At 39.7% G+C, this 21,506-nt stretch overlaps 2 protein-coding genes across 2 annotated transcripts; one reads left to right on the forward strand and one right to left on the reverse strand.

Annotated features, from left to right (window-relative positions):
* Positions 1–435: 435 nt before the first annotated feature.
* Positions 436–8,873, forward strand: LOC118815023 (C-type mannose receptor 2-like). The gene is made up of 6 exons (XM_036580954.1): positions 436–529; positions 5,473–5,511; positions 6,048–6,446; positions 6,584–6,919; positions 8,073–8,435; positions 8,519–8,873. The coding sequence occupies exons 1-5, from the start codon at positions 502–504 to the stop codon at positions 8,432–8,434; spliced, it is 1,164 nt and encodes a 387-aa protein (XP_036436847.1). The 5' UTR covers positions 436–501; the 3' UTR covers position 8,435; positions 8,519–8,873.
* Positions 8,874–10,586: 1,713 nt separating this feature from the next.
* Positions 10,587–21,146, reverse strand: LOC118815060 (major histocompatibility complex class I-related gene protein-like). The gene is made up of 8 exons (XM_036580993.1): positions 21,064–21,146; positions 20,790–20,903; positions 18,452–18,713; positions 15,947–16,208; positions 15,484–15,821; positions 13,586–13,814; positions 12,937–12,989; positions 10,587–11,347 (listed from the first exon to the last, which is right to left on the reverse strand). Exons 3-7 carry the CDS (start codon positions 18,474–18,476, stop codon positions 12,977–12,979), a joined length of 867 nt encoding a protein of 288 aa, XP_036436886.1. The 5' UTR covers positions 18,477–18,713; positions 20,790–20,903; positions 21,064–21,146; the 3' UTR covers positions 10,587–11,347; positions 12,937–12,976.
* Positions 21,147–21,506: the final 360 nt, after the last annotated feature.

The following is a 21,506-nucleotide window of genomic DNA, read 5'->3' on the forward strand; positions in this document are numbered from 1 at the left end:
GTTAAAATGACTTTTTTTGTTAAATAAATTAATAAAGAAAGTATTTTTTACCATTAAATTTAAACTGTGCCAAATGACATAATTATAGTGATATTGGAAGATTTTAATGAATATATATCATAAAGGAATTCAGTGTCAGTGAGGTGAGACAGCCCAAAACCACCTCATTAAAGGTGGATACAGACATTTGATGCCTTTTATGATCATTTTAAAGCTAATTTTAAATATTGTATTGTATGTTAAAATACAGATCACTTCACTTTTTACAGAAATAAACAACAACATCAGTCAGTTTATTGCTGTTAAACAGGTAATGGGACATAAACAACTCTGTTCAGGGGAACTTCATCCATGAATAGAGCCTTTGACTCTGCATGCGATGATGCAAAGCGTTTGCATCTGCTTTCTACACTATCATTGATCAGAAACGGGAGGAGGAGGAAGAGAGGAAAGAGAGAACTCACACAAGTTCAGGGAAAGAAGAGATACAGGAGACAAAGAATGAAAACCCAGAGCAACAACAACACCAGTAAGATAAAATTTAACATGGATTTCAGAAGCAAAGATAAAGGATTGTTCTATATATGTTTTTTTTTTTGTGATCAACTTTTTATTAGCTTTCAAAAGATAATAGTTTACATTCCTGTTCAGTGTAAACCAACATGAAACAGTCAAGATCACAGTCAATACATGTACATATAAAAACACTGTCACACCAGATAAGAGAACGAGTCTGGGGTGAGTTTTGCAGGCCTTCATCTAATGGGGTAGTACTAAATCTTTAAGAGCTGATTTAATTATATACAGTATTGTAGCTGGTTTAGCTTTGTTTATTATTGCAGTAGTCAGCTCAAGGGAGACAGTATCATAGCAGAATGATAACCATTGTTGTGACAGTCGCATATTTGGATCAAACCAGTTATGTATAATAGTCTTTTTAGCAGCGGTTAGACCAGCAAAGATGAATCATTTCTGAGTTAATGTGAAGGTGAAGCGACTCTCATCATTTAATAAACAGAGACATGGATTTTTGTTAATAGGAATTTCAAGCATATCAGACAACATTGACAGTACATAGTCCCAGAATTTGCTAGTCCCAAAATATATGCAGGAAAGTGCCGACATAATCAGCGTTGCGAACAGTACAATAAGGTGTGGGAACCCTGCCCATTTTATGTCCTAAGTACGGTGTGGAGTAGGCCCTGTGTATACATTTAAAATGAATTAATTAATTCTTCGAGGTAGCAATCAGGTTAGACCATATCTGGCTCCACATGGGATGGAATCCAAGCTGGTTCAGCTCCCATTCCCATTTAAATGTTATTTCTAAAGTAGAATAAGGTTTATCTAATATAGAGTTGTAGATATGTGACACTAATCTCTGTTTAGAAACCCGACAGTTAAACCATTCAGACATCGGATGTGAGGAAACAGAACTGTCTCAGGGTACTCCATACACCTTCATGGCGGATCTAACCCTAAGACACAGAAAGTAAGAGGTGCTGGAGAAATTTTTTCTTTGGACGTAAACCAGAATTGTTGAACAAATTACCCAAGGTAAAAATACCCTTATTCCTCCAAGCGGGATACACAAAAGGCTGTCCACCAGATAAAAACATTAAATTATGCCACAGTGGTGTGAGGGAGTTGAACTTACAGGACACTTCCATAATTTTTCAGCCTTCCTTCAGGCTTTTAATGTGGTTGTAATAATATTCCCATTTTTTTTCTTTTGTCCAATACCAGTGTAAGGCAAGTCTTGTAGCCTATGAGGTTTGACCAAGGCCTCCTTAATGAGTCGCCACAGCCCTTAGCTGAAAGGACAAATAATAGAAATTTAGATTTGGCAAAGAAAGACCGCCTACTTCCTTCTATCGTTGTAAAATAACCTGCCTTATTCTGGCCAGCTTCCCATCCCATATGAATTTAGATATCAAGGTGTTCACTTCATCAGTAAATTTAGGGGGAAGAGAAAGAGGAAGCATAAAAAAAAAGAAAATTTATTTGGGGAAGGTTATTCATTTTTACAGCACAAATTCCTCCTGCAAGTCAAGCCTTCAGTGAGCTCCATCGATCTAAGTCAACCCGGATCTTATTCATTAGGGTATTATTTTTTTTTATTATCATTGATGATGTTTGATAGATTTTAATTCCTATATAATGACTTGGCCATGTTATTTAATAGCATGAGATTTGATTTAGACCCGTTAATCTCACCCTGAGAGTGATTTGAATACGTCAAACAACCGTAAAAGATGATTAATAGAAGTCTATAGTGGACAAATATAGGAGTATGTCATGTGCAAATAAGGAAATATGATGTACAGTATAAGTGCTTCGTCTAATGGCCTGGACAAGGGGCTCTAGACTAACTGGGAAGAGAGCAGGTGAGAGAGGGCACCCTTGTTTTGTTAGGACAAATGCCACAGGAGAATTATGCAAAACTTTCATCATAGAAATGAACCACACCTGTCCAGAACCAACCATAAGTAGTCCCATTCGACTCTATCAAAAGCTTGACGAGCATCTAATGAAAAACCACACAGGAGTATGGCGGAGAGTCAGCAGCTTCTGAAATATGCAGAAGTCTTAGTATATTATCGGATGCAGATCCCCCTCATAAACCCAGTCTGATCATAATTCATTATTTTATCCATTACAGATTCCATGCGTACGGTTAAAGCCTTTGCATATAATTTTATGTTGCTGCAAATCAGCGAGATGGTCCTATAGCTACTGCATTCTAGTGGATCTTTCCCTTTTTTTAAAAGCAGCGATATCAATGATGTGTTCTGGTCAAGATGAAAAGATCCATTTTCTGTTGCATAGACAAGAGTTTTGTATCAAAGGCCCCACCTCCTCCTATACACTTAGATATCGTTCGGGAGGAATACCATCTAACCCTGGGGTCTTACCCCTCTGTAAGGACTTAAGTGCAGGTCAAAAGGTTGGTCCAGTGTATCTCTTTCTTGTTCAGACAATACAGGTAAATCTAATGAAGAAAGAAATGAACTATCTCTCCTGATCCAAAAGCAAGTCAGATTTGTATAATTCTTCAAAAAAAGTTTCAAAAGATTTTTGGATTAGTTGTTACAGTACCCTGCTCTGCCCTCACTGAACTGATTGTTGCCTTAGATTGCTAATAATTTGCTCATTCTTTCCCCCTGATAATAATATTTTGGTCTAGTGTGGTGAATAGAAAATAGAGCTTTAGCCATTAAGAGGGAATTCTGTAATAAGTCTGTTTAGATTACCCTCTGATGGATTGTATTGTTGCTCCGCTTCTAAAGCTTGAATGTTGTTTTCTATTTCTACAAAACGTTTATTCCTAATAGAACTCAACATGGACGAAAAGGCAGTGCGGTTACCCCTTACAAAGCGTTTAGTAGCCTCCCATAATATTTGGGGATTATCACAGGTCGCTTTGTTACAATGTAAAAAGTCTCGTAAGCCAAACTTGAGTTGTTCTACAAAAACAGGGTCAGACAAAAGATTATCACTGAATCTCCATCTTAGGGCATGTGGTCTACCTGGGAATGAAGTGTACTTACACCAAAGGGGAGAATGATCCGATATAAGGATAGGAAGCATGTCAGAGCCTGAAAGACTGTTCTGGATCTTTGAATAGGATTTACGTCATGGGGAGTAGAGGAAATGCTTCCTAAGATCAGGATTACAAAAGTGCCAGAAATCTATCAAACTTAGATCAGACGTAAAATTATTAAGAGTATTGTGGGTGAATATCCGCTCCTGATGATCGATCCATTGTTGGGGAAATAACTGTGTTCATATCACCTCCTAAAAATATGTGGTGATTTGGAAAGCCCAACAGAATATTCCAAATTGTTAGGAAAAACTCTTGATCAAACTCATTAGTTGCGTATATTGAGACAAATATGATTTATATATGATGAATTCTAACCACCACGCATGTAAAACGGCCTTGATCGTCTCCTCCTAAAGTGTCAGTTTGAAGCGATAACTTCCAATCTTGCACAATAAAAACACCTTCACCTTCGGATGAGACACACGAATAACCCACTACTTTAAAATACTTATTCTGGAAACAAGGTACATCTTCTAATCTAAGGTGGGACTCCTGAACTAAAGCTATAGATACACATTTGTGTCGTAGAAATTCCATCTTGTTTGTTCTATAGTATTGTTTAAGCCTCGAAGATTCCAGCTGATAATACTGATATTAGCCATTTTTATACGTGACATTTAGATGGGTCATGAAATCATGGCAGCAGAAACCCGAGTCAGGTCGGATCACTAAATAGGTCGAACTCACCAACCAGTCATTGCAGCAGCCCATTATGAGAGGAAGTGTCAGCGTGAACCCTCCGAGGTAGTAAGGTTGGACTCGGGTGCAGAAGCCGCAGATAATGGTTGGGAGACTGACCCTGGTTGAGCCTCGCTTGGCGGTCTGCTGATGTCCATCAGCATTATGGCGTCTGGCATCATTGCAACAGCTCCACCTATCTTGCCCAGAGTCGTCACCGACTGAAGAAAATCCTCTGCCTCTCTTAGCGTGCCAAGTTGTATCTGCTTGCCACGATAGGTCACTCCAGCAGGAATGACTGGAGTTGTAGACCCGTTGCGTCCAAACGTCACCTGAACAGTGACATCTCCTTCCTGCTAGCCACTGTTTCCCTGCTATAATCCGAGAATAACAGTGACTGTGTCGGTCAAAAGTAGGATCTGCCTTCCTGGCCCCATTCAGTGTTGCTTATTTGTCTGTATAGTTAAGCAGGCGAAAAATCAGAGTTCTTGGTTTGGAGCTGTTGTTAGCCTCTCTTGTACGATCAGCTCTCTCGATTGGGATCTCGCGTCCTGCCAAAGTAGGAATCCATTTCGGCAAGTGTTTCTGAAGAAAGGATATGGCATCAGTACCTTCTACTGACTCAGGTAAGCCCACCAATCTCACATTGTTTCTGCGGCATCTGTCTTCCATATCTATTAGTGTGGCCTGTAGTGTTTTAACCTCTCGTGCCTGTTCTTGGACATTGTCACGGCCTGCGCGAGCTGCTTGCTGGATGTTATCAACCCGGGACTGTAGTTGGCTGATCGATTTGCTCTGACTTTTCAGTTCGTCATGGACATACTGAAGACTGGCCGTTGCTTCTTTAATCTCCAATTTCAACTGCTCTAGTTGCGGTGTCAACATGTTGGTCAACACATCCGTAACGGCCGCAGAAATAAGAGAGTTCAGTCCGCTTTGTTCAGTCTCTAGTTTACGTGATGATTTGCACAAAGTTGTCGTATTGCTGCTTCCTGAAATCTACGGGAAAGTTTTCCTAAAGTAGTAAAAACCACAGTTGTCGGCGGAGCTGAAAGATGAGTGTGCTGCCATTGATGCGTCACCGGAACTCTCTATTACACGACGGAACTTTTCAGTAATTTTGTAGTTTGATGTCAAAAATGTTATATTTTAACTCACTGAGAGTTTTTTTTTCTTTTTTCCCTCAGAAATGAACCGAATCACAACCATCAATCTGATCTTCTCAGGTATTTTATATAAAACAGTGTTTACACAAGTGTAAGAGGGCTCTGCAGTGGTGTAATAGAACAGTTCCAGTGTAAGAGGGTTCTGCTGTGGTGTAATAGAACAGCTCCAGTGTAAGAGGGTTCTGCTGTGGTGTAATAGAACAGCTCCAGTGTAAGAGGGTTCTGCTGTGGTGTAATTGAACAGTTCCAGTGTAAGAGGGTTCTGCAGTGCTGTAATAGAACAGTTCCAGTGTAAGACGGGTCTGCTGTAGTGTAATAGAACAGTTCCAGTGTAAGAGGGTTCTGCTGTGCTGTAATAGAACAATTCCAGTGTAAGAGGGTTCTGCTGTGGTGTAATAGAACAGTTCCAGTGTAAGAGGGTTCTGTAGTGCTGTAATAGAACAATTCCAGTGTAAGAGGGTTCTGCTGTGGTGTAATAGAACAGTTCCAGTGTAAGATGGTTCTGCTGTGGTGTAATAGAACAGTTCCAGTGTAAGAGGGTTCTGTGAGTGTTGAGGGTTCTGTGTGTGTTGAGGGTTCTGTGTTGTTCTTCACAGCTCTCTGTCGTCTGTCTGCTTGTGCTCCTCATCACTTTCACCTTATTAATAAAATGAAGAGCTGGACCGAAGCTCAGCGCTACTGCAGAGAGACGTACACTGACCTGGCTACTGTCCACAGCATGGACGAGATGAAGGAGCTGAATGAGACCTTAACGAATTCCTCCTTTCCTCGACCTTCTGTTTGGATTGGACTGCAGAGAGGGGTCACTAAGAAGTGGATGTGGTCACTGGCCGACACAGAGTTTTATAAACAGGGAGAGACGGAGTTTAGAAAGTGGGAGACAGGAGAACCCAGTGATTCAACTACTGATCTGGACTGTGCTGCACGGTACAGTAGTGACGGCCTTTGGCGTGATGAGAACTGTAATCAGTCACACAGCTTTGTTTGTTATGATGGTAGGAATTTATTCGTAATGTTTAAATATCATACAGACTTATTTCAGTTTTTAAAGGTTTGTGATAGTTACAGTTACTGTTCACTCATATAAAGTATGAATTCTGAAATGTGTAAATCTGTTATTAATGTTGTTCAGGAGTTACAGACTCTTACCAGATCTTTAAAGAAAATAAGACAAGCTGGCGTGAAGCTCAGAGGTTCTGCAGAGAGAGGTACACAGACCTGGCCAGTGTGAGGAACGACAGTGAGAACAGTAATGTTTCCGCAAGTTTCCATACCTGGATCGGTCTGTTCAGAGACTCGTGGACGTGGTCAGATCAGAGCAACTCTTCATTCAGACACTGGACATCAGACCAACCTGACAATCTTAATGGAAGTGAGGGCTGTGCGGCTGTTCGGACGATTGGAGCAGATTTCGGTCAGTGGGAGGATCTGGACTGTGATGAGCAGATGGCATTTGTGTGCAGAGAGAGTGAGTTTCTTATACTTCTCATTTCTATGGTTCATAATGGCTTCATAATAAAGAGATTTTCAATGTAAAAAATAGTTCTAGCCAAATGTGCTACAACATCTACATGATTAAGTGAAGCAAGTAGTGTTCAAATATGTTAGTAGGTGAGAACATTATATGCCTCTTTATTGGAACCACCAGCTTTCATTCATGTTTGTCTGGATTAAACGCAACTTTTCATGTTGAATTTGTCTGTTAACCATCTTTCAATAATGTTGAAATGGCCAAATTTAGGATGGGCTATAAACAACATTGTAGGAGACATGAGGCTCTATTTTTGTGGTCACAGTGCAAGTGGACAAACAATGTTAAATCCTTGTCTTTCTGCTTGTTATTGTGGCAGACAGGGGCGATTTAATGTACAGGTGTACCTGGACTGAAGCCCAGAGACCCCTGATTGGCCTTTTTGATCATCATTTTTTAGTTAGATTTATTTATTCTCTCTAAACAGATTGATAACAAGCCTATTGTTGTTTATTAAATAGCGATGATGTGAAGATGATGAAGGAGATTCCGCTGATACCATCTTCCTTGTATAAGATGTTTATTACAAAGTAAAACAGTATCATATCAGGCACTATAAAGTACTTGAGAGGGGATCTGTGCCAATTCTGAAGTGTCCCCACCAGACCACTATAGCCAACGGCTTATATATGCAGACAGAACATATGGTCCTTATTAAAAGGATCTCCTCTGTTTGGAATTTAGAGAGGCCCACTCCCTATGGGGGCCTTTGGACAAGGAGCCCCCATAACTTAAACATTCCAAACCTGCAAAAACATACATAGAAATTCAGACACTACAATATCAACTTATACTAAACATTAAGAGTGTTTTTGCCTTTTTCTATAAAACCACTCTTCTAAATACACCTCACTATCCAATCAAGTGGGGGAAGAATATTTATTAAGCCAACTTTTTCATACTCTTAAAAATGATGTAGGGTTCTTTACAGGTTCTGTAGTCTGGGCTCCTTCCTTCCAGCTCTCGCAGCCATCATCGGGGCCCAGGGGACGGGCGCATGCCACAACAGCAGACTAATAAAAAGCAAAGTCTGGATGTGCTGAAAGCCTCTCCAAACATCGTAGTTGACTTGTCTGCTTTACGTCTCCAGGTGATCTGGTTCTGGTCCGAGAGAATCTGACGTGGAGTGAAGCTCTGAAACACTGCAGAGAGAACAACATGGATCTGGTCTCGGTGCACTCTGAGGAGATCCAGAGGTCGGTGGTGGAGGTGGCCAAAAACGCCTCCACTAGTCACGTATGGCTGGGTCTGCGTCACACCCGTGCTCTAGATCTGTGGTTCTGGGTGAGTGGAACATTCACCTGCTATGATAACTGGGCTCTTGGTAACGGGACAGGCGTCGAAGACTGCAGCACTGGAGAGAGAACCGGAGCAGTGCAGACTGGAGGAGAGCAGAAGTGGGTCAGTCTGCCGGAGAATCAGACTCTCAACTTCATCTGCAGCAGATATTAAGGTTTGTGTTTGTTTTTTTTGGTGCATATAAAAAAAAAAATAATGAGTAAATTTAAACTGTAGCATCTTTGTGTTGTTTCATAGGATTTTAAAATGGGAATTTCATATTGTGATGGGTGAAGACTGAAGAGATTGATCCCTGATCCCAAACTTTTTTCCAGGTTCTGTAGTTTTCAACTGAGAGTCATTTTCTTATGGTATTCACACTGCAGACAAAGTGTTTTACCCATTTTAATACTGTTTTCTGATTTGTGCTCATTGGAGCTCTAAGAACAGCTTTAGTAAAGGAAAATTTAACATCTCAATATGAGCGTAGAGTGGGGAAAGTCGATTTTTATTTGCATTTTAAACCTAATGTAGCTGTTGGGAAAAAAGCCTTACACGTTTTTCATTTTTAAATTTGAAACTACAGTTTAAATTTTGTGAAAATTTCATGGTGAATCAATAGAAATGATCCTAATTTACTTGGAATGAAATGTCATTAAATTAAAGCCATGTAAGTTTTGGGGATTTGGAGACCTCTCTGGTGGAAATGTGTAATTGCAACATGCGGTAGAACATTTTATAACATGAGTTGTGCTTCGGCCCCCTTCCCCGAGTGGATGAATCTGATGATTGAAAGAGAATTTAAAAAGAACTCAGTCTAAACTTGGTGAAAGACGTGTCATCTGAGGATGTGAGTGAATTATCTACTGTTGTCATCATTTCTTCATCAGTACAATGTTGATTTTGGATTTGGGAACTAAACATCAAGCCAGACCTTCTTTTTAAGTCTGTGCATGTGATGTTAACATGTAAAGGTGTACGACGTGGTGTGAAAAACTCTCGACTCGACACATCTTACTATTAAATGATTATTACAGGGTGACTTTTCTCCTGACTCAGTAATGTGACTTCTATCAGTTTTAACTGAAAAATCTTATATTGTGCAGCTTTAATTTGTATTGATATGTTAAGAATGTTTTTCTTCTCCTGCAACTTTGCTTTTTTGGAAATGCAGATTTTGGTCTGACAGCGTTGATATATTCAGTGTAAACAGGTGTTTCTGTCACTATTTTAAAGCTATTTCCTAATAGACAAGAACTGGGTAAACACTGATTTTCAGCCTTTTAGTTTGATGTTATGTTTTTATGATTTTCTGTTTTTGTTCCAAAACTTTGCCACAAAGAGGTTTGTTTAATGAAAGTTTGCCCATATCAGGTTTTAAATTGCCTCTTAAATATCGAGTACATTAATTCTAGCTACAGTAGGAAAGTTCCATTGTGGAAACATCAGTAAAGATACTTAAAATTTTAATTTTTAAATTCCATGTGGTCCAGCAAAATCATTTGAGTGGCCAGTAAGTTAGGATACTTACTGACCGCCTCATCAAGAAACATCCTATAAAAATGGCTAATTTTGTTTATAAAGGTTAATTTGTGTTTTTCTATTGACTGTTTTACTGTTTCTTATATTGTGTTCAAACACTTTAGGTTGAAAAAGCTAAATAAAAATGGCACCGAGATGAAAGATTTTATGTCATGATATGAAAAGTTAACCAAAAATCAGCCTGTAGTGTGAATGTATTCAAATGAATCCAGTTCATTTTAAAGTGAAATTCTTATTGTTGTATTTAAACACAGTTAATTTTCAGTTTGTGAGTCAAACTCAGCATTTAAGAGGAAACTGATAATCAGATGTGGGCAAAATTCATTCCTAGAACTTTTTCATTTTAGTAATAGTTTGGTTTTAGGAACACTATTTTAGATTTTATTCATTTTATTAATTGAGTAGAAGGTTTTGTTTGAACGTTTTAATGTAAATGAACTGTCAGGTCTTGGGTGAGTCGATGTGGAATAAATTTTATATACTAGTTACTGTAACTAATGCCTTTTGTAAGATGAACACGAGCTGTTTTTTTGTTTGTACATATTCCAAAATAAAAATACATCTAAAAACTGTCTAAAACATAATTTCATTGGGTTGCAATGGGGGTCAAATTGAGACATGGAACATCTAGACACAAACCAAGTATGTGTAAGAGTAGTAGTGTTGATATAGGATCAGTTTTGCTCCACAGCTGCCTAAACTGAAGTTCATGTGTAATCTTGGATTTAAATTTTATAAACACTTTATATGTAGTGCAATATAAAACAAGTGATGACACTGAATAAACAATGACACAACCTTTTTTAATTAGACAATATATTACACAGAATAAGACAGTGTTTACTTTAAAAAACAATTTTAGAGATAAAAACTAATTATGTATAAACAGTTTTAAGTTGTACTTCATTTATTAGTTACACAATATGTCCAAAAATTCCAGACAGCCCTTTTAATTATTGAATTCAGTTACTTTAAGCTGCAAACATCACTGTCACTGAATTGCACCCACACACAGTTTATATAATCTCCATAGAAACGCACTGGGAAGCTCTGGAGCAGCTGCACATGAGCCTCACATCTAGGCTGGGGTATAAAGCCCCACTGTGCCACAGTGGAACTGTGTTTTCTGGAGTGACGGAGCTCCATCCAATACCTTTGGGATGAGTCGGAGATCCAGAACTGATCATCCAACATCAGTACGTGACCTCACTAACGCTCAATCAAATCCTCACAGCAACGTTCCAACATCTAGTGCAAAGTCTTCCCAGAAAAATAGAGGCTGTTACTGCAGCAAAGTGGAACAAAGTCCCTATTAATACCTTTCATTTCAGAAGAAACGCTGGTGTCTACAAACTTTTGGACACATTGCACATGTGAGATTTCATTACGTTGGTATATCAGAAGAAAATTCACAGCATTAAGGTTCAGAAGTTATTCTGAAATATTGAGAAAAGCATTTTTCATAGTTAGAGAACAGCTTCACCCCTGAGAGACTGACATGATGTCATATACAGACAGTTTTCATCCTTTTCCTCATTCACTCATCTGTGGAAGAAGAAGAAAATTCATTTTATTCCTTAAGCGTGAACAGAAAGTAGACAGCAGTTTAGTCCTTTATAAAAAGTTTTTGATGGTGCAGCTGTGTATTGTTCATATGCTGGGCATCTGGCCGCATCACATTACAGGGTTTAGGTGATGTTTGTGATCATGTGACTGTAATGAAAGCAGTGAGATGAGAATTTGTGCTTTTTTAACATCATTATGCAGATTATCATATCATTGTGGTCATCGTCCAGTGTGGACAGAGACAGCAGCAGCTTTAATTTGATAGACCGTGATTGTGGTTCTCTCAGGTGTTAGGAAATAAGCAATTTTGAAATTTCAATACGTCAGGACATAATTAGTGATAAATATCAACATTTTCTTTATTTAAAACCACAGCAGTACTAATCACATCTGTGACGGGTCCCATTTCCACCAGACATCTGAGAAGTTTGATGCCTCTAAAGTCCATGAAATGGTTATGATTACGCTGCCTGATGTCAATGTGAGACAGTGATTTATGATAGTGTGAAATGTTTTTGCCTAAAACAATCATTTTAAAATCCATTCCTGGTGGAGGGATACATGCAGGACGTTGTGAGACAATATAGTCCCCAAAAGAAAACGTATTTTTTTAGACTTATGACTATTTTGCCATCATTAGCATTAAATCTCAGACGGCAGGTGTAGGTTCAGTGGTGGTTTTTGATAGTAAATTAAATGGCTATATTTGTGTTGTAGTCATGGCGACCCCTGGTTCCTATCACCACCACTGAGTCAGTAAGGTTCTTAACAGTTAACTACTTCACGTCAAAGCATGTTTCTATTTGCACGACACATAGACGTTTTCTCACTGAGTCTGAGCTTAAAAAAAGAAAAAAAAAAAACAGCAAAACTACTTTAACACTAATGCTGCCTTTACATTACAGCTTATGGACATTCAAGCTGTTCATGCTCAGAGCTGAGAAGCCACAAACTCCAACTCCGACTCTGCGCTGCTCTGTAGAGTTTTAACTGTGAGTTTTAACTGTGCTGAACATTTTTTAGCAGAATGGGCCGCTATCCAGCGTCACACTGGCTAAAAAATTAAGACTTAATTGCCGTTACTACTCAATGAATCAACTTCCTCTGTCTCTTCATCTTCTTCTTTCAGGACGAGAAAAATCGCATCTGCTTTTTAAATAAAAATCGACTCAGTCTAAAAAAACTAAACATTAAGCTAACATTGAGAATGAAAAATATTGTTTTCTCTTTGTTGCAGTGCATCAGAATGCGTGACTTACATGGCACTGCTGTTCATGTAAATGAAGTTAAACCAGGATTGAAATTTTGATCTATGGATCAGAGCGCAGAGCAAAATGGAAAGAAAAAAACGATTCTACTCATGAATTTCATGGCCATTTTCAAAAATTAGCGGTAAATTGATAAGTAGTTCCAGCTCTAGCTATAACAAAAGTTAAAGTTAATAAATCTGAATAGAGTAATAATGCTGGGAATGTCAATAATATCTGTCATCCACAGTCGTTTAAAAGATCTGTGATGTCTGGATGAAATCTGCATCAGTTAAACACACATAAACACTGACAACTCACCATCAATCAGAGACGAGATGAGGATCGCTGCTCACCATCATCAGAAACTCCTTCTGGTTAAAAACACAAAGCATATACATGAAGGCATATGAAGGCATATACATTTACCACAGACTAAACTTTGCTAAAAGTTTTACATCATTTACACCATTTAAATGAAAATCTAGCGCAGCATGTAATTTAGCTCTAACTAGCTTAGCTAATATTCAAATTTAGACCGATTATTATCATTGTGGATTCATTCAGGACGCAGCAGTACATTCAGCACATCAGAAATAAGAAACAAATAGAATTATCCAACTAATTCAGTAACAATGCAGATTTGACTGCACTAATTTACATTTCATTCACTTTTGTTTAGCAGAAATATTACTGCTATCACAATAAGAGTCCCATAAAATTCCGCTAAAGTTTTCTTGACTTAATTGAACACGAATTATTTATCAAACGCTGTTCATTTATACTATTTTTTGTCAGTGTACAAGATTAGGTAAAATGTTGCATGAAAAACTTTATGTAGATAAAGTTCACGCTTAAAAAAATATGGCGCACTTTTTTCCCTGCGTAAAGGACCACCTTTAAGAAGCCCACCTGGCTAGGGGGCCCAAGGTAATTTTAGATTGCGTGACAGTTTGAAATAGTAGCAGACCTCTGAAAGAATGGATGCTGCCAGTCATCCTCATCATAGTCTTCATCAACGTAGGCTTCATCATCGTCGTCTTCATCAATGTAGGCTTCATCGTCGTAGTCTTCATCATCGTAGGCTTCATCATCATAGTCTTCATCAACGTAGGCTTCATCGTTGTCGTACTTGTCATAATTATCCTCATTATAGGAGCCCCATTTAGAATGACGAGCATGAGAGTGAGACTGGGTTCCTGGCATACACACACACACACACACACACACACATACACACACACACACACACACACACACACACAGGATTACAGTCACATCAAATTTTCACTCTTCCTCTAAGCCAGAAACAAGATAAAAAAAAAACAAACAAACAAGAAAACAAAACATACACTGCATGATATTTCATATGACTACTTATAGTTTCCCTAAAACATCACCCATTATATTTTACAGCTAGTTCAGAGGAAAGCGAGGCAAACTGCAGTTTAGTTTTTGCTAAATAATTTGTTTAATTATTTGAGTAAGATTAAAAATATGTTTAAACAATTATGCTACACATCTCAGCTACAAATGGAAACCTAAACTGTTTCCAGCACCAGCCCTTTATGGACAATTCAGTCGAAAAATGTAGGTGGGGTTTAATGTAACAGATTGAGTGTCTAATTTTAACAGTTGCTAAAAAGTCTCAATACAGTTCTTTGTTGTCTTAACCAGATAGGTTTTCCAACCTAAATACATCTTCCTTTGTTTATATTTCATAACATTGATTTTTTTTAACCCCTTAAGCAGCACTTAAGTCCCTGTAGTTGCTGAGTAATATGCCTTAGTATGTAAAAAGCCTGATATTTTAATGAATAACCTGAACATGTAAGTGGATTTCTAACATTTGTTCTGAAGTCTACGGCAAAGTTACGCTATTTCAGTCAATTGTATTTGTCTGTGCTAATATACACCAATCAGGCATAACATTATGACCACCTCCTTGTTTCTACGCTCATTGTCCATTTTATCAGCTCCACTTAATATATAGGTGCACTTTATAGTTCTACAGTTACAGACTGTAGTCCATCTGTTTCTCTGATACTTTGTTAGCCCCCTTTTGCCCTGTTCTTCAGTGGTCAGGACCTCCATGGACCCTCACAGAGCAGGTACTATTTGGGTGGTGGATCATTCTCAGCACTGCACTAACACTGATGTGGTGGTGGTGTGTTAGTGTGTGTTGCGCTGGTCTGAGTGGATCAGACACAGCAGTGCTGCTGGAGTTTTTAAACACCTCAGTGTCACTGCTGGACTGAGAATAGTCCACCAACCAAAAATATCCAGCCAACAGTGTCCTGTGGGCAGCATCCTGTGACCACTGATGAAGGACTAGAGGATGACCAACACAAACTGTGCAGCAGCAGATGAGCTATCGTCTCTGACTTTACACCTACAAGGTGGACTGACAAGGTAGGAGTGTCTAATAGAGTGGACAGTGAGTGGACACTGTGTTTAAAAACTCCAGCAGCACTGCTGTGTCTGATCCACTCGTACCAGCACAACACACACTAACACACCACCACCACGTCAGTGTTACTGCAGTGCTGAGAATGATCCACCACCCGAACAGTACCTGCTCTGTGAGGGTCCTGGGGGTCCTGACCACTGAAGAACAGGGTAAAAGGGGGCTCACAAAGTATGCAGAGAAACAGATGGACTACAGTCTGTAACTGTAGAAGTACAAAGTGCACCTATATAGTAAGTGGAGCTGCTAAAATGGACAATGAGTGTAGAAACAAGGAGGTGGTCATAATGTTATCCCTGATCAGTGTATATCTATCTATCTTATATATATCTAAGCATTGTCTTGTCCTTTCCTTCATAACATATTCTGGCCTTCTAAGTATTTGAAGTCATGATTTGTACCGTAGTTCATTTTGAACGTGGTGTCCTGTGACACTGTCAGGAGCGTTTTTCCTGTCAGCGTCCTGAATTCCACAGCACATCTGTACTTGTTCTTTATCAGCTCCTCCAGCCTCACAGCAAGGTAGATGGTCTTCTGGAAGGTTCCGTCTCCATTGGGCAGAGTCTCTCCGATCTCCACATAGTCCTCAACATCTTCTTCATTTTTCTGCCAGCACATCCGCACAGTTTTGGAGGACAGGTCTGTAACGCGACACACCACCACTGAGAGCAAACCCAGCTTCAAGCGTTGTGTTATTGTAGGTATGACTGGACAGAGAGGAAGAAAGAAAACATCATATCAAAGTGTGTGTAGGTGCATTCACTTCCTTTGTCTCAGAATAAACGTGACTATGTCTCCGCTGATACTGTACCGACTGCATGAAATTCATAATACTGATTTGCATATCTCCAGTATTCATGTTACTTATGGTTCTTAACAAAAAACGTCTTCAGCCAGGCTACACACTCATGTGTGTAGTAGAGGAGAAGGGTCTCGAGCTGGGTTGTGTTCCTGTTCCACTCCTGTGCCATGAATTTGGCCTCAGGAACCAAGGCAATGAATTGCCTGCTCTCCAGATCCAGAGTCATGAAGTCCACCCCATCATAACCGTACACGTCAAAGCCGTCAGAGTGACCAGAGTCCTCATCCCACAAACAGCCGTACATCCTCTGAAAGGTGTGCACACCTGAGAGAGGAAGGGGGTGGGGTTGGGGGTCAGACAAAGCAAGAGAGATGACCAATGCTTAAAACATTCCTAACTTTTACTGTAAATTAATGTAACAAGATTATAGTCATTTAAAGGTTAAAGAAAAACTTTTATTGAATGCATGTAGCAGCGTTAATACAGTATGGCTAATATGTGCAATTAGCTACACTATATGGACAAAAGTATTGGGACACAACTCTTAAGATTTTCCACGATCAGCTGTGAGTGGTATTATTGAAAAGTGGAAGCTAGAGGTCTGCCCTACTGCAGATTCCTGCAGGACCAGCCACAATATCTTGCAGCACAGGACTAATTTTCAGTGTTGCTTGCAGGAGTGGGCGGGAAATCAGACCACTGCAGGCGGGAGTGGGGGGCAGGCACACTGTGAAAGGTGGCTCGTCAGATCTGCCTAAAAAAATTACTTCATGTTGTAACAAATAACTTAACTAGTTTTATTCAACCTAAATAAACACATTGAATTAACAATTATTTCAACCAATGTAGTTTTTAAGTTGAATAAAACTAGTTCAATTGCTTGTTACCACATGAAGTAAAGTTTTTAGGTACATCCGATGAGCTACTTTCTACAGTGCATGAAGAGAAATCCCACAAGTTGATGAATAGCCTAAATAAAGTAGAATGACATGGAAAGTCTTGCTTTTCATTTCGATGCCTATATTAAGTATCCAGCCCTTTCAAACAGGCTGCGAGTGCAAAGCGACAGAGCAAATACAAATGAAAATCAATGAAAATTAAAAAAAGACCATATAAAAACTAGGTTAACTTTCTGTGCTGCAGACAGATTTCCCGGTTGATGTGTGTAACTTTCTCGCTGCTCCGCTCCGCAGCACAAACGCTGCATGTATGAAAGGCCAGCATGTTCCAGCTGTAGTGCTCACGCTGCTGTATCACTCTTGCCACGCAGAGGCAGCATGTGTGAATCAGGCATTAGACAGAACCTTCAGTCCGACGGCCACAGCTGCCCAGCAAAACACCAAAAATAACCGCTCTGTGGTTTAATCCCTGCTTTGTGTTTAAATGGTGAATAAATGCCATTTGGTGAAGTTACTTCACAGTGGGCCTGATGACCATGAGTGCCATGTTATTTCAGCAGAGAATGATGTATTTGTGATTAGACTGTGTCAGATATTGGATGTGCGCGGGCGGGAGTGTAACAAATCATTTCGGTTGCGAGCAGGAGCGGGATGAAATCTCACGGGAGCGGGAGGAAGAGGGACTGAAAAAACAGTCCCACACAGACCTCTACTGGAAGCATTTAGGAATCACAGCAACTCAGCCATTAAGTGTCAGACCATGTAAATTACAGAGCGGTTCTCTGAGTGCTGAGGAGCATAGAGCATAAAAGTCACCAACGCTCTGCTGATCAATAACTGCAGAGTTCAAACCTCCTCTGGCATCAACATCAGCACAAAAACTGAGCACCGTGAGCTTCGTGGCACTGGTTTCCATGGCCGAGCAGCTGCATGCAAACCTTACATCACCAAGAACAATGCCAAGAGTTGGATGGAGTGGAGTAAAGCGCCGCCACTGGACTCTGGAACATATTCTGTGGAGTGACGATACTTGTCTATCTGTCAGTCTGATGGACGAGATTGCATTTGGCGAATACCAGGAGGACATTACCTGCCTGACCGCATTGTGGCCTAAACCCCTTAGTCCTTTAGTTATGCTTCCAACTTTGTGGGAACAGTTTGAGGAAGAACCTTTTCAGTTCCAGCATGACTGAGCCGCAGTGCACAAAGCAAGGTCCATAAAGGCAGGGCTGGGTGAATCTGGTGTGGAGGAACTTGACTGGCCCTCACAAAGTCCTGACCTCAGCCCATTAAACACCTTTGGGATGAACTAGAACAGAGATTATGAGACATCATATATCATCCAATACTGGCTGACCTCACAAATGCTCTTCTGGATGAATGGGCAAAAATTCCCACAGACACACCAAAATCTTGTAGAAAGCTTCCCAGAAGAGTGGAAGCTGTTATAGCCGCAAAGAGGGACCAACTCCATATAAATGCCTGTGGATTTAGAATGGGGTGTCATAAACATCTCCTGTAGGTGTAATGTATAGATGTCCCAATACTTTTGTTTATTTTTGTTTTGGTTAGAACCAATCTAACCACCAACGATGGAGGCATGGAATGGTAGGGGAAAATGTTTAAGAAGTCATAAAAGTCATAAAATTTGTTAGCTTATCTACTAACCTTCTTCATGCCCAGAGCTCTCCATCGCACTGGTGAGCCCACTTTGTAACTGAAGAGATTCTGAAAAGCGCAGCCGTGTGGTTTTCTGCCAGTAGGGAGTCGCCAAAGACCCTCTTCGCCCACAGCTGTCTAGGGAGGAGGGTGTGGCATTTGCTGTCGTAATAATCAATCTGCTTTCCGTGAAGGAAGGACACAGCTGTAAACTTAGGCAGGCCTGCTATTCCTGTAACTGCAGTGAACTTGGTGGTGTACAAGTAGATTTCTGAAAAAATCAAACAACATCTGCATTCAGTTCTACGAGAAAGAAATAAACCGCTCATTACAAAGTTGAATGACCTCCGGAGAGGTCAGTGGTGTAAAATGATCAGCACTTGTCTATAGAGATGTGGAAAAGAGGGATACAGTCAGATGAGCCATCCTTCACCATGTTCTCCACAAGTGGGAGAGTGCATGTGCAACGAACACCAGACCTGAACGCTTGACCCCTACAGTGAGGGGGTCTGATGGCTCTTCCTTGGGAGGAATTTTACTAGCAAGGCTTAGAGGCCACTGCAAACCAAAGTCAGAATAGAGGTGATCAAAGTCATTCTGACTGTTCACCTCTATTCTGTGATAAAACATCTCCATCCTGACAGGAGGGGTCTCTTCCCCAGATTACACTGCCCCCATCCACAGAGCTCAAGGGGTCAGTAAATGGTCTGAAGATTATGAAAATGATGTAAATCACATGCTGTGGCCTCTGCAGTCAGATGTAAACCCAGTTAGACAGAAAGATTTTGGACTGATGCACTTTCCACCACCATCATCAACACCAACTTTGGAAATATTTTTGTGAAGAACGCTGTTCCATCCCTCCAGTACAGTTCCAGAAACTTGTAGAATCTTTGCCAATGGGTATTATAGCTGTGGCCCAACACCTTGCTAAGGGATGTTTTTGTCACCTGTCTGTATGTTGCACTGCTAAGAAATCAGAATTCTAAAACTATGTGACAAAATTTACTTTTAAGCTGACCAATAGGCATCAAAACAAAAAGTACTTTGGCCTAAACTGAGCTGTAATTGCTTATTACAAATTGCTCTATAAAAGAGTGTTTAAATGTTTTTGTGTTCCCTGTAGTGAAAATAAAGTCCCTTCTACACATTCTATAAATACACATAGCGAAAGGGGTTCTTTAGAGCAATGTGATAGAAGAACCAGTTTTGGTTCCTTAAAGAATCTTTTAATGGGTGATTCTTTAAAAGACCGTTTTATGGAAATGAGTGTGACAAACTTTCTTGAAAGTCACCCCAAAGTTTTATTGCACACTTTTATACCCTAAAAGTAGCTCAACCAGTTTGCACTGAAGTCCCTGTAGCTACTGAACAATGAGCCTTAGTATATAATAAACCTGGGTTTAAAGGACCTTCACCCAATAGAAATATCAAATAAAGGTTTCAGTACTTTATTTAGATGCACCATAGACAGAGGTGTAAAATTCAAGTCCAGAAAGTAAAAACCCCTCCCAGGATTTTGTTCCAACTGCCTGGACAGCTCTGCTGGTGGTTTGATCTAACTAGAGAAGCCAGGCCATTGGAACAAAATCCTGGGAAGGATTTTTACTTTCTGGACCTGAATTTTACACCTCTGAATAGACACTGTAGATGCTCTCTTTGTCCTTAACTAGCATTCAACAAAAATTGAACAGTTGAATCTGAAACTAAACCTAAATTTAAGACTAAGACTAACACTGTAAATAATAATCAGTTTTGACAATTTGAGATATCCTATGGGGGCTCTTTAAAAAGTGTGACCAAGATATTTTTTCTAGAACCATATATTAAAGCCAAGAACCATTTAGGAACCTCATCCGATAGTTTAGAGCTGAATTCCAGTGCTCATTCACTTTTTCATTTCCAAGAATAGCCAGACAGCCTCTGAGGACAAAACCAAACTGCAGTATAGAACACATGTGTGAATCACATCTAAAATATTGCTTACAAGATAAAATATCGAGGTAATCATTGAAATGATACAGGTGTACCTGGAGAACATGAGCTGATCAGGTGACCGAAGGCCACAATACTGATTTGTGGGAAACCCCAGGTGAAGGTTTGTTGAGAAACACGTCAAACCGAAAGTGAAACTGGGTTTTGCACTTATAACACAGACTATCATTATATAATAGGATAATAATTGGACACCAAAGTAAAACTCCATAACGAATACGATTCAGTACATCAAATGACCCAAATTAGTAATAGTGATAATAAGTTGAGTCTTTATAGCATCTTTTACACAGCCAAGTTAACTTTACAATTAAAAGTGGCCTCAGTAGTTATACTGAAAGTTTCTATTTACCTGCTGCTGTATGAGATGCACAGAGGAGGAGGAGAAACAGCTTCATCTTGATTCTTCCTAGCCTGAACCAGTTCTGATGATCTGTGGGTTAGTTTAGCTTTTTATTACCAATTCCTGCAAACAGAAACACAGAACAGTACAATTCATCCGTCCATCAAAACTGATGAAGTTCTAAGAAGTGACCTTGTTTCAGTACAGAGCTTTTAGTTCTTAAACTCTTTAAGCTATAAATTGACATCTACGCTCGACAGCAGTAATGTTTAATCATACTCACACTGAAGACTCGATACAGATACTCTTCCCAGCGTCTGCCCACACACTGCCCAGCTCATCACTGCTACTTTCAGTTTCTTTCAGATTCACTGCAGTGTGTGACAGTGTGATGTATCCACTGTGCCACACCACTCACATGACTTCAGTGCAGTTCAGCCTGTTTCCACATCCAAGAAACAAATGAGGGGAAAACCATGTTCCTGTTAGCCGTCTAGTTTCCAAGAAATGAAAGTCCTTTCTAAATAACCTGTAGCTTAAACTCCTCTGACAGTTACAGTGGGGAGTCGATGAGATCACAGGTAGAACCAGCACATGAAACAATGACAGCCGCTAAGCAAAACTGCTGCGCGCTACACACTACTGGCAACTTGCCAATTAATGCTGCCAAAATAAAAGAAGCCAAATCTGTATATAATTCAGTCATTCAGACATAAACATTCTTGG

This window comes from Colossoma macropomum, unplaced genomic scaffold (genome assembly GCF_904425465.1).
Source record: "Colossoma macropomum unplaced genomic scaffold, Colossoma_macropomum, whole genome shotgun sequence".
NCBI classification, from domain to species: Eukaryota; Metazoa; Chordata; class Actinopteri; order Characiformes; family Serrasalmidae; genus Colossoma; species Colossoma macropomum.

Excerpts from the sequence above, each read along its gene's own strand:
- LOC118815060 (XM_036580993.1), bottom strand. The coding sequence starts at position 18,476 with ATGGAGAGCTCTGGGCATGAAGAAG. Across the intron at positions 16,209-18,451 it reads GAGCTCTGGGCATGAAGAAG|GTGTGCACACCTTTCAGAGG; the intron begins GTTAGTAGATAA and ends TTCCTCTCTCAG. Across the intron at positions 13,815-15,483 it reads CACGTTCAAAATGAACTACG|GAACCCAGTCTCACTCTCAT; the intron begins GTACAAATCATG and ends TGTGTATGCCAG.
- LOC118815023 (XM_036580954.1), top strand. The coding sequence starts at position 502 with ATGAAAACCCAGAGCAACAACAACACCA. Across the intron at positions 530-5,472 it reads CCAGAGCAACAACAACACCA|AAATGAACCGAATCACAACC; the intron begins GTAAGATAAAAT and ends TTTTTCCCTCAG. Across the intron at positions 5,512-6,047 it reads CATCAATCTGATCTTCTCAG|CTCTCTGTCGTCTGTCTGCT; the intron begins GTATTTTATATA and ends TGTTCTTCACAG.